The sequence below is a fragment of the Ictalurus punctatus genome, chromosome 18 (assembly GCF_001660625.3).
Source record: "Ictalurus punctatus breed USDA103 chromosome 18, Coco_2.0, whole genome shotgun sequence".
In the NCBI taxonomy this organism is placed as follows: domain Eukaryota; kingdom Metazoa; phylum Chordata; class Actinopteri; order Siluriformes; family Ictaluridae; genus Ictalurus; species Ictalurus punctatus.
This window is the reverse complement of record NC_030433.2, coordinates 18,543,404-18,556,398: the sequence shown is the minus strand read 5'-3', so window position 1 is coordinate 18,556,398 and position 12,995 is coordinate 18,543,404. Positions and strand designations below refer to the sequence as shown.

General features: G+C 41.6%; 1 protein-coding gene across 1 annotated transcript; it reads right to left on the bottom strand.

The window, feature by feature from the left end:
- Positions 1 to 37: 37 nt before the first annotated feature.
- Positions 38 to 12,409, bottom strand: LOC108279369 (sodium- and chloride-dependent GABA transporter 2). The gene is made up of 14 exons (XM_017493585.3): positions 12,201 to 12,409; positions 11,958 to 12,092; positions 11,594 to 11,734; positions 11,246 to 11,339; positions 11,035 to 11,167; positions 3,162 to 3,296; positions 2,919 to 3,022; positions 2,694 to 2,818; positions 2,463 to 2,575; positions 2,232 to 2,369; positions 1,219 to 1,321; positions 1,027 to 1,127; positions 693 to 863; positions 38 to 563 (listed from the first exon to the last, which is right to left on the bottom strand). The coding sequence occupies exons 1-14, from the start codon at positions 12,376 to 12,378 to the stop codon at positions 465 to 467; spliced, it is 1,770 nt and encodes a 589-aa protein (XP_017349074.1). The 5' UTR covers positions 12,379 to 12,409; the 3' UTR covers positions 38 to 464.
- Positions 12,410 to 12,995: the final 586 nt, after the last annotated feature.

Sequence of the window (12,995 nt, the reverse complement as noted above, 5' to 3'; positions counted from 1 at the left end):
ATATATATATATATTATAATATAATATGTGCCTCTGCTCTGCCAGTAAACTCAGTGTCTTTGTACATGAGAGCTCTGGGTTTGATTCCCACCTAAGACAGTTGTGTTACACCAACCTAGACAGAGAAATATAATTAAAGACATAGGGTTATGTATTTGAGCAGGTACAATCATTTATTTGCCAGTTAATATTGGTGTACCTTCCATTCTATTGATGGAGAGGGTAGAAGGGAACTGACAAATTGTGTCTAGCAACACATGGACTACAGTCAATAGTAATGCATCATGGATTGATCTTCAATGAAGGTCTACAAACTAACTACATTTCTAATGAGTGTAAGGAAAGGGTAGATAAATGGTAAATTAATGTTTCACTTAGTGTATTATATATTATAATAATATTACGAATATTAATAATATTTTTATATGAATAATTGCAAGTTTTTTTTGATCAATATGTGGTCATCAAATTCCTGTCATTAGAGTCTCATTCCTCTGCAGCTGTGCTCTTTGCTTTCGTGTCAAAGGAAGTTTGTCATCTGGAGTACATAGACTTTTAAAACTCTGTTTAGAAAGAAAAGCAATAAATTATACATTTTATTCTACACGTTATGCAACTAATAGGTTCTACCCAAATATCAATTATAAAACATAAAATGTCAACTGTTAAATAGCTTAACTGTCTTGCCTTACCTGTTTTAGTGTGCCTGAGTGAGTAAATAGCTTCACCACACCCCATGTTATGACCAGCACTGGGGGAAATGAACTCATGAGCCATCCAAGAATATAAGCCCAGTCTGGATATATGTAAACATTGTTATACACGAGGGGTGTATATCTTGCCAGGTAAAAAATGAAAGATCCCTTTAATCAAAGAATAGGTTGAGTAAGTGATAGAAACTGACAGATGATGAAGATTGTAATGAGTAATAAGGAATGAGGTAGATGTACCATACACCATGGAAGTTTTGCCAGTATAACATGTGTATATTGGCAATACATATATTTTATAGGATGAATAACTTACAAGACACATCAATGGGGTGAAATAACACCAGCAGTATTTGAAGAATGCACTGGGTCGCTTATCACACATGTCCTCAATGATATCAGACATGCGATCAGCTCCTGATTTGAGTGAAATTTAAAATATGGGCGATTTACTTATATTACTTTCATATCTATAAAGACTTGTATCAAAACAGACGATAACACATACCAAAACTCCATCCAATTACTAGAGTTTCAATCAGACACATGAGGAAGTAACAAGCACCATTAAACCCATAATAATCAATTAGCTGGAAGATGTAGACTCCTCCCTATGGAGAAAGAATAGAGAAAATAACAAATTTTCAAAAATGAAAAGTGCAATTGTACCAACAGACAACTGTGCATTTACACTAGTAAGCAAACATGCTGCTTCAAAACAACACTAAGAAAAAAAAAATCTGAATGCTTCAAATAAACTGTATCCCTATTTCTCTGTCTCTGCTCAGCTGCAGAGTTTGCCCTCATGTTCCACATCCAATATCTTACCCTAGATAGACTGACTGACACGGCATGAGAGATCTCATGGAACATTCCCTAGCTCCAATAAGGTTTCACACACCTTCCTGAAGATCAATGTAACAGGCACATAAAACCTTGCTGAGGCTATCCTCCAGGTGTCCTCTGCACCTTCCTTCAGGGTAAGCTCTACCCTTAATTCCCTTGAACAAGTATTGGCTTTTAAGATATGCTGGAAACTTAATGATGGAGAATGGGGCTGTTCACACTATCCCTCTAGTTATCTGTTATAACGGTCTCAGATCCCTTGCCAAGAATTCTCCAACCTCATCAGGCATTATTGGAGAAGACTCAGAGCTGTTATCTTGGCAATGGGAGGTAGCACAAAGTATTGACTAAAAGTGTACCAATAATTGTTGCACACCTATATTTAACAAAGATATATATTTTTTATAAACATGTGTTGTGTTTGCAATTATTTGATATCCATGAGAGCAGAGTATTTTTGTGATTTTTTTTTTAAACAAAAGACCAAAAGGTTAAACAATAAAGACGATTTTTCACAGCCTTCTTTGATCATATTTATTAAGGGTGCCAATATTAGTGGAGGGTACTGTAGGTATTAGGTAAGTGTACATAATAAAGTGACAACTACAGTTATATACCAGACTTATGTCATCTCTGTAGGGTGGCTATATTTGGGATAAAATTGTGTATTAGTACCTGAGTTGTTAAAAGAATCTGAAAGCAGAAGCAGGCAGTGCAGAAGAATAACAGGAAGAGCTCCCTCTTGTAGGGCCTTCGCAGCACATTGGGGAATATGTCAATGACTGATGACACGAACAGCTCAATTCCAACAAACTAAGCAGATAAAAAAAAAGTACTGTTGTTTTCCCATTAACATACAAATCTGTAAATGCTAAAAGATCAAATCTCATAAGCTTTCTGCATTACCTGGGAATCCAGGACCAATAAAATAAACATAATAAAGAAGCACGCTGACCACAGTTGTGGCAGAGGCATCATGGCCACTGCTTGAGGGTAGGTTATAAACGCCAGACCTGGACCTTTCGAAAGAAACAAACTTACATGTGATTCTGTGATTTTCACATTTTTATGTTTTGTTAAGGTACATAATAATTGTGATTTGGGGAGATCTCTAATATATGTGCATGTTAAAACCACCTGGCAGGGCTACATCTTCAATATCAGCACCCAGCTTCTCTGCCATGAAGCCAAGGACAGAAAAGACCACAAATCCAGCTGCAAAACTAGTACCGCTATTAACCACACACAGCCAAATGCTGTCCCTTCAAGACAATACAAATATCAGAAGTGTAATAAATTTTCAGCATAAAAACAGACATTCAAACCATTTCATTTATTGTCGTTCATTTGCTGGGAGCTCACCTATAGCTATTGTTTTTGTAATGACTGTAACTTCCAAGTACAATTTGGACACCTGATGCCAAACTGTATGAGAAGAAAATCTGTGTTGCGGCGTCAATCCAAACCTATGTGACATTCAGATGATGGAAATCTGTAGTTTAGATGTTTTAATGCAATGTGACAAATCTGGAATTTGATATATTATTTCTTGTCTTAACTATGAGCCAAGTAATTGCCATATGTTAGCTGTAATGACTCCACTACCTGTGGGTCTGTGAGGCGTGAGGGTTGTGGATACAGGTAATACTTGATACCCTGCAGCGCACCAGGTAAAGTTAGACCTCTTAACAGCAGCACTAACAGTATTACGTATGGAAAGATGGCTGTAAAATACACTGCCTGAAAAAGCCAAACATGACCAAGACAGACAGTTAGAGGTTTATTATCTTAAATCCAATCTTGATCATCTAATTTCAATGTGTTGTATTCTTAATCAGTGACATAAGTTCAAAAGTTATGTCAGTGTTAAGCAGGGACAGGTCATCATATTCAGCATCAGGTTATGCTGCTGCTTATGTTGATTTTCTGAGTGGCCCATTCGGATTATTAAAATTTCCTTCACGTTATGATAAGCCATTGCAGACGAAATTCAAACTTTATGTCTCTAATGCGTTATCAAACTCTCGCACACACTATCAAACCTTTCTCACACACACGCACACACACAAAATCACAGCATCACACAAGCCACAATATAAAGTTAAAGAACCAAACACAGCAGCAAATATTAAGCATTCATAATTTAATAATGAGTGAAGGATATCAGGTCTGGGATTATCAGATGACAGAAGTCAGGTGCAGTCATTTACTGTCTGCTTGCATTGTAAAATAAAGTTCCTTCTTGCCATTGTTGGTGTTTTGTTGATTGAACGATCTGACTAGTCGTAGATTCCTCACAGTGGGTGGGGGTGGGGGGGGGGGGGGGGGGCTTTGTAATGATCAAATTAATGTGCCTATTAAGCAATGTGTGGAGTTCATGCCAGTCAGCATGTAGCGTTAACTTACCGCCAACTTAAAACAGCATAACGATGCACGTCAAAAATAACCAATTTGGCTTTCCATAAAAGACAAGTGTGGGTATTTGGAATATGAATGAATTTGCAAAGAGAAATTAAATGGACCGAAATTTGTCTGTCGAATATTATACCTGCTGTTTTTAAACAAACTGAATATTTTTGAAGGTGGATATTGATTATTGAATTATTAATAATGAAATTGTGTATAAAATGTTTCCAGTTGAAATATTCACATCTTAAATATAGAACCCCAATTCTGACAGTATGGAAAATGCAAAAAGCTAACAAAAAGAGTCATTTGAAAATTCAGTTCACCCTGTACTATATTGAAAACACATTATTAACCCATTATTTGGTTATTTGATTTGTGAATTGAATTTATTTTTGAAAATATGCACTCATTAAAATCTGATTTATATAAACTCATTTAAAGTCCTGCTCTGGATGGCAGCGTATGTTGCTCCAAAATGTGTACATGTCTTTCTGCATTAATGGTGCCCCCACAGATGTGCAAGTTACCCATGCCATGGGCACTGACACACCCCCATACCATGACAGACTCTGGCTTTTGGACCTGACGCTGATAACAGCTTGGATGGTCCTTTTCATCTTTTCCCGGAGAACACGATGGCTGTTTTTGTCCAAAAACTATTTGAAGTGTTGAGTCGTCTGACCACAAAACACAATTCCACTGTGCTACTGTTCATCTCAGATGAGACCGAGCCCAGAGAAGTCAGCGGCGCTTTTGTACAGTGTTGATGTATGGCTTCTGCTTTGCACAGTAAAGCCTTAACTTGCATCTGTGGATGCAGCTGCGAATGGCGTTGATTGACAAAGCTTTAGCATTCCTGAGCCCATGTCAGGATATCCATTACAGACTCATGACTGTTTTTAAGACAGTGACGTCTGAGGGATCAGAGAGCACGCGCATTCAGAAGTGGTTTTCGACCTTACCCTTTACACACCAAAATTTGACTGGATTCCTTGAATCTTTTAATTATATTGTGCACTGTAGAAGGTGAAATGCCCAAACTCCTACAGATTTGTCTTTGGGGAATGTTGTTCACAAAATGTTGGATTATTTGCTAACGCATCTGTTAGCAGATTACCGACTCTCGACCTATCCTTGCTCTTGAAGGACTAGGACTTTTTTGGAGGCTCCTTATATACTAGGATTAGACCTTACCTATTTCACATAACCTTCTTATTTCAACTTGTCACATTCAATTCGATTCAATTCAATTTTATTTGTATAGCGCTTTTTACAATAGACATTGTCTCAAAGCAGCTTTACAGAAATATCAACATGGTATACAGATATTAAAGGTGCGAATTTATCCCAACTGAGCAAGCCACTGAGTGGCGACGGTGGCAAGGAAAAACTCCCTAAGATGTTTTAAGAGGAAGAAACCTTGAGAGGAACCCGACTCAGAAGGGAACCCGTCCTCATCTGGGTAACAACAGATATTGTGAAAAAGTTCATTATGGATTTATATGAAGTCTGTATGGCGTTAGGAGCAGCCGTAGTCCCAGCAGTCTGGAATTAAAGAAGATTTGAGCTCCATCCAGAGGCAGAGAGGATCTGGATCTCTAGTATCTCCATAAATTCGTGTGGGGCTCGGCGAAAGGAGAGAGGGAGAAAAAAGATAATTATGACTGCGAAGTAGTAGAACAGAATCTAGTCAGGGTAGGCTTGAGTAAACAAATATGTTTTAAGCTTAGACTTAAACACTGAGACTGTGTCTGAGTCCCGAACACTAATAGGAAGACTGTTCCATAACTGTGGGGCTCTATAAGAGAAAGCTCTTCCCCCTGCTGTAGCCTTCACTATTCGAGGTACCGTCAGATAGCCTGCATCTTTTGATCTAAGTAGGCGTGGCGGATCATATAAAACCAAAAGGTCGCTTAGATATTGTGGCGCGAGACCATTTAGTGCTTTATAGGTTAATAAAAGTATTTTATAATTAATGCGAGATTTTACTGGGAGCCAATGCAGTATTGATAATATCGGTGTGATATGGTCGTATCTTCTAGTTCTAGTCACATCACTGTTAGTCCTAATTTGCCCCTGTCCCAACTTTTTTGGAACACCTTGCATGTATCAATTTTAAAAGAAATGTTTATCTTCAAAAAACTATGGAGTTGATTAGGTAAAACATAAAATACCTTGTCTTTATACATTTTTTGTTTAAATACAAGTCAAAGAACATTTACAAATCACTCCTCTTTGTTTTTATTAGCATTTTCCATACTGTCCCAACTTTTTCAGAATTACGGTTGGGGTACAACAATATCGAACTGCCGCCCCCAAAATACAGGCCTTGAAAATACAATGCATTAAAATACAAGAACTGTTACTACAGTGCATTGTTGTTTTGATTAGTGCCATCCAACATGCTTTTTTGTTTCAAAGACATGTCATGATGTGTCATTATTTTACTTCCATTCTAATAGTAGTTCCCTTTCAAAGGGACGTTGCATGGGAGCGCCTCTCGCGCGCGACTGGCATCTGAAGGTTGTGTAAAATCATGCCTATTTACAGGCCTGCCATGATCAGGTGACGTGGCAATTAAGCACGTCGATATAAATATGGCACATGTGCACTGCGCCATCAGTGTACATCAGTTTATTATCTTCACCGAAAGACCACATGTCAGTTGTTTGTATAAAGAATCAAAAAGACGCTTCATCTCTTCTCTATCATTCCTCAAAATCTCTGGATTTTTCCCTCCATCCATCCATCCATCTTCTACCGCTTACTCCTTTTCAGGGTCACGGGGAACCTGGAGCCTATCCCAGGCAGCATCGGGCACAAGGCGGGATACACAACCTGGACAGGGTGCCAGTCCATTGCAGGGCACAATCACACACACACTCACACACCCATTCATACGCTACGGACACTTTAGACACACCAATCAGCCTACCATGCATGTCTTTGGACTGGGGGAGGAAACCGGAGTACCCGGAGGAAACCCCCGCAGCACGGGGAGAACATGCAAACTCCACACAGACATGGCCCCAGCGGGACTTGAACCCCTGACCCTGGAGGTGTGAGGTGAACGTGCTAACCACTAAGAAAAATATGAGTGAGAGAATTCAGGAAGTGTGTTACGGCTTCCTCCCGTTTCATCACGGGGAGTAGTGCACACTTTGTGGGTGAAGTGTCTAGGGGGTGTAGCATGCGATGGCAGCCTTGAGAGGCTGCACATGGTAATGCCTACATTAGGACGTGACTCGCGCTCTTCTTGGAAGCCAAAGCGAGTTGGGTTACAGAGCCTCGCGGATCTGAGCCAGCCGCTGCCGAGGCAGCTAGCTGTCTCAGGTTCGGGGGATCTCTTATGGATCCGGAAGAAGAGCCGGAGACGAGCGCTGCTCTATCTCTTGATCTGTCTTCCGGCTCTTTGCTGGATTTTGGAGCTCGCGTCGACTCCTCCTTCCTCTATGGAAAGCCAAAATGGAAAAAAGAGAGAAACACACACACACACACACACACACACACACACACAAATAATAATAATAATTTCTCTCTGACACCGAGGAGCCAGAAGGATGTGCTAAAAACTGAGAACAGCATATAAAGAACTGCTTGTAGTGATTACTAAAGCTAGATGAGCCTTTTCTCTGGATGCTCAGGTCCAAGCAGACTTGCTGAGTGAGCTCGACATATGGTGGCATTCAACCAGTTCCTTCCCTGTTCTGTCGAGTTCACCAGCACTAGTGGGAGGGAGACACAGAAGCCGAGTATGGCAGCCCGTCAACCCCCACAGACAGCCAGGGGAACCGGGCGGACACAGTCGTGGCCTGCTACTAGGCCTGATCTGAGAATGGTCATAAAGGCCAAGCAGGCAAAGAAGAGCAGTCCTGAGGGGCTGTGGAGGGACATATCAGGGGACATGAGGTTGTTAGGGCATTTAGCCCCCAGTGCTACTGTAGGGCCTTCCCTAGCCAAGGCTGTCCCAAGTTTTCAGTGTTCTCTGGTCAGCGAGCTGTCACAGGGCAATGAAAATCTGATGCTTTCCCTCCAATAGAATGTGGAATAGTTAACGTCACTAAAACACCATCTGGCAGTGTGGAAACTACTGCCAAATGTGTCTCCATGGGTTCTGTCTACCGTAGAAAAGGGTTACCGGGTCCAGTTTAGAGCTCGACCCCTCCCCGGTTCAGAGGTGTGCTCACCACAGTAGTCAGCACAGACCAGAGCCCGACGTTAGCGCAGGAAGTAAGATCCCTCTTGGACAAAGGGGCCATAGAACATGTACCCCGTTCCCTGAGGGAAGGATGTTTTACAGCCGTTATTTCCGGGTCCGCAAAAAATAGAGGAGTATACGACCAATTTTAGTTCTTTGTCATCTGAACTGTACTCTTCGGACTTACAGGTTCAAGATGCTGACGCCCAAACTTATCGTTCCAAAGATTCAGTTTGAGGACTGGTTTGTGACGATAGATCTAAAAGGTGCAGATTTCCACATAGAAATATCGCTAGCTTTATCCCCTCACACCTTCACAAAGTGCATGGATGTCACTCTGACTCCATTGTGACTCCAGGGCATCCATGTACTAAACTACCTGGATGACTGGTTAATTCTAGTACGATCCAGGGAACTGGTGGTTCAAAATCGAGATGTTGTTTTCGCCCACACGAAGAGCTTGGGGCTCAGGTTGAACCTCAGAAAAGTATTTTTTTCCCCAGTGTAGTGGACAACTTTTATAGGAGCTATAAGGATTCTACTACGATGAGGGCGTTTCTATCCCCAACATGTGTAGGGTCAATCCTATCAACACTGAGCAAGATAAAGCTGGATCTTGGGAGACTATTGGAGCTTATTGGCCTATTGCACAGGAGACCGTTCAGTGGTGGCTGAGAAGTTGGGGGTTTCGTCCAAGAGTAATTAAGTAATCAGTGTCATGCGGCGATGCCTACGTGCTCTGAGAATTTGAGTGTCCTCGGTTTCTAGCCTTGGGTCACACTCTAGGGGTGTCTCCTTAGCACAAGACGGTAATGACAGACACCTCCCTCATGGGCTGGAGCACAGTTTTAGACAGCTGTCCAGCTTATGGTCTCTGGAGCGGCCCTCAGCTGGAGCGGCACATAAATTGCCAAGAAATGTGGGCCATATTTCTAGCACTGAAATTCCTTCTTCCTCAATTGAGGTCACCATGTGTTTACAGACCTTACAGCGGTGGTCTCATATGTTGATCACCAGGGAGGATTATGTCCGCATCCCCTGTTCAGGCAGGTGCAACTAATTCTTCTCTGGGCAGAAGGAAAGTTTGTCAGTGAGTGCAATGTACATTATGGGAATATGGGGGCTGACATCCTGTTGAGGCAGGGGCTAAGGCACAGGAATTGGTGGCTCCATCCACATGTGGTAGAGTCCATATGGCGAGGTTTGGGCAAGCGGGACTGCATGTGTTCGCCTCCGAGGAGACAACATACGGCCTGCTGTGGTTCGCCCTCACTCCTCCCGCACAATTAGGGCGGGACGCCATGGTGCACATGTGGCCGAGGTCACATCTGTACACTTTTCAGCCGATCGCTCTGCGCCCACAAGTTCTAACAAGAGTTTGCCAAGACAGTCTATGTCTGCTGCTAGTAGCACCTTATTGGCCAGCTCGAAATGGTTCTCAGAGATAATATCCCTGCTAAATGGCATTCCTTGGGAGACTCTCATCCACAGGGATCCACTGTAGACCCAGTGAACTGCGCAATAGCTACAGTCCTGGAGTTCTTACAAGAACGTTTCTCAGCGGGGTGGGCTCCTTCTACAATCAGGGTTTATGTGGCCGCCATTCCGGCCAGCCACACCCCTGTTGATGGAGCCTCTGTGGGGCAACATCCTCTAACTTCGAGGTTTATGCGTGGTGTCAGGCAGCTGAGGCCCATCTGCAGGCCGCGCATACCTTCCTGGGACCTTTCTGTGGTCCTGGAAGGTCTGACAGGGGCCCCATTTGAGCCCTTAGAGTCAGCCTCTGAAAAGCTTCTGACTCTAAAGGTAGCTCTTCTGCTGGCCCTGACATCTCTCAAGCGAGTAGGAGATCTACAAGCTCTCTCTGTTGCCCCTTCCTGCCTTGACTTTTCCCCTGGATTAGCCAAGGCCTTCCTGTATCCTATGCCAGATTATATTCTTAAGGTGCCTACATTGACTGCCCACCCTGTGGTGTTGCAGGCTTTCTGCCCACCTCCATTCCCCACACCGGAACAAGAGAGAATGCACCTGCTGTGTCCAGTAAGGGCTCTCTGTACTTATGTCCACCGCTCCAGCCAGTGGTATAAGTCAGAGCAGCTACTGGTCTGCTTTGGTGGCGACAGTAGAGGTGATGTTGTGTCAAAGCAGCGCATCTCTAATTGGATAGTGGAAGCAATCTCTATTGCTTATGAGGCTCGCGGCCTCGCATTCGCCTCCGCGAATGCCTTGTCCAAAGGGGTATCCTTACAGGATGTGTGTGCTGCTGAAGGGTGGTCTATGCCACACACATTCATTCATTATTACAGCCTGGATATTCATTCTACCCTGGGCTCGAGTGTCTTGCAGTGACCCTCGGGCTTGGGTCTTTTTGAACAGGCCATACCATTGGTATGACGGAGTGGGTATTCTTGTTCCCATAGTGTTATGCTAAACACAACGTCAAAGTTCCCTTTAAAAGGGAACGTCTGGGTTACGCATGTAACCCTGTTCCCTGAGAAGGGAACGAGACGTTACGTAGCTTTGTCATACGAAGGAAGGCCTGTGAATTGCATCTTTGCTTCAGGTAATAGAGGCTGATGGCGTGGTTCACAGGTGCCATATTTATATCATGTGATGCGCTTAATTGCCAAGTCACCTGAAAATAGAAGGCCTATAAATAGGCATGATTTTACACAAGCTTCAGATGCTGGTTGCGCGGGAGAGGCGCTCCCATAGTGTTATGCTAAACGCAATGTCTCGTTCCCTCCTCAGGGAACAGGGTTACATGTGTAACCCAGACGTTTTTATGTACAGTGTGCATATGTACAAAATTCTGTCAAATTCTATGAGTATTCTAATAGTGAAAATATATAGAAACAAATCTGACAAGACCTTTCCAGTTGATTTGACCCCTTTCCAGGTGCAGAAGTAACAGGCCACCCAAGTAGCAAGTAAACAGAAAAAAAGCTCCCAGTTCAATTTACCCAGTACCTCAATACCTGGAGAGATATTCAGCACTCGCCCCCTGGAGATCAACAGAGGAACAGTTAGGGAAATAGATGCAAATATAATTTTCTTTAAAATGGTATTCCCATGAACATACTCCCAAAATTCGATGACAGCAGAAATACTCAAATTTTCTTGAGTCCTGTTGATAGCCATATTGCTCTGGTTTGACACAAGCTCTACACAGTTCACTAATAGGTACAGAGAGAGGAACAGAACAGGAGGCAATAAAGAGACAACAGTATAATTACATATTAAAGCTGAGTGATCTGAGTGATGTTGAATTATTAACTCTTCTTTTGCTATCAACTAGGAGGTACACTAGATTTACTACAGTACATTTATAATTTACTATTATTACATACTATTTATTACATTTATAATTGACATATTTCTGACCTATCTGACCTAGCACTCAGTCCTAGTAATCAGCCAGTCATTCTACCTGTGTTCCAGAGATTACCACAACCGATCCATGGTAACAGGGAGCTGAAAGATGCGATGAGGTAGAAAAGAGCCCAGGCCAGAACAATATTGTAGCTAATGCAGGTATACAGTGCAAATATATAGCCTCCATGACCCAAACCTGCCAAGATTAATGCTAAGATTAATAGTGCAAAATGTAAATTTCACAAAACTGTAATTAATACAACTTTGCTTAGTTGAAACAATTGTATAATGTAACTAAGCTAAAGTTTTGATTATTTATCACAGAATTATTCATATTACCTTAAATTTTTAAGCATTTTTGACAGTATCAGTGAGTAAGTAGGATTTTTTTTTTTCACATGGTAGTGAATATTAATTACCTTCTGCTAACGGACAGAGTCTTCCCCAGGATGTTGCTGCACTCTGCTTTGTGTACTGGCCGATACAAATGTCCAGGACAAAGAGTGGTACGCCGCATGTCACAGCAAACAGAATGTAAGGTATCAAAAATGCACCTACACAAAGAAAAAATATTCTAACAATCTTCACAGGAGATAATTCAATAAAACATATCTGCTTAGATGTATTTAATGCAATCACTTTGCCTTCCATCAAATCTTTACCTCCTCCATTTTTGAAACACAGGTATGGGAATCTCCAGAGGTTGCCCAGACCAACCATATTTCCTGTTACAGTCAAGAGAAACTCCACTTTATTGCTCCATTGACCTCTTTCGCTCAAGTCTTCAACAGCACTTTGCTCTACTTCTCCCATTCTTTCATTTGCTTGCACCATAACCATCTCAGTCTGAGATCTCAGAAAACTCAAATACCATTCTAGGTAAAATTTGCATTGTTCATATTTAAGGAAATGCACTTGGCATTGTTATATATCTTGTGGCACTGCCTATCAGAGTAAAGTTATTATTATGCAATTAACGATTGCTGGGAACAGAATCTTCTCACAGAATTTTGGCTGTGGCTGCCACTTCTCCGGGACATTTGGAAATAAAATAAACAATAAACAATGATTTTTTAAATTGAAATATTGAAAGGAGTGGAACCCACTGTGGTCTTCTCCTGTAGCCTTTAACAAATATAGCAACATCAAGAACTTTGACACAATCAAAAAGTGGAAAAAAGCATAAACAACAGAAAACCACAAGGCAGTGACCATAATAAGATAAGAAAATATGACCCAACAAAACCCTGAAGGAGTACAATAATGTTTTAGCAAATATTTGTTCCAATCATATTTTCCAATAGCTTAAGTCAAGGCTCTTGCCAGTTTACCCCACATCATTTTTTTCTAAACACCAAAAAAACAAAACAAAACAAAAAAAAAACCTGACATAAGGAGCTAGTTGTTTTGACAGTAATTTTGATAGTTAAATTATTAAAAAATGACAGTTTGAGATG

What these genes read in the sequence shown, in the direction of transcription:
- LOC108279369 (XM_017493585.3), bottom strand. Translation starts at nt 12,378, where the DNA reads ATGGTTATGGTGCAAGCAAATGAAAGAATGGGAGAAGTAGAGCAAAGT. An exon ending in CACGCCTCACAGACCCACAG is followed by an intron (nt 3,023 to 3,161) that starts GTAGTGGAGTCA and finishes AATGTCACATAG; the next exon opens with GTTTGGATTGACGCCGCAAC. An exon ending in TATTGGTCCTGGATTCCCAG is followed by an intron (nt 2,370 to 2,462) that starts GTAATGCAGAAA and finishes TTATCTGCTTAG; the next exon opens with TTTGTTGGAATTGAGCTGTT.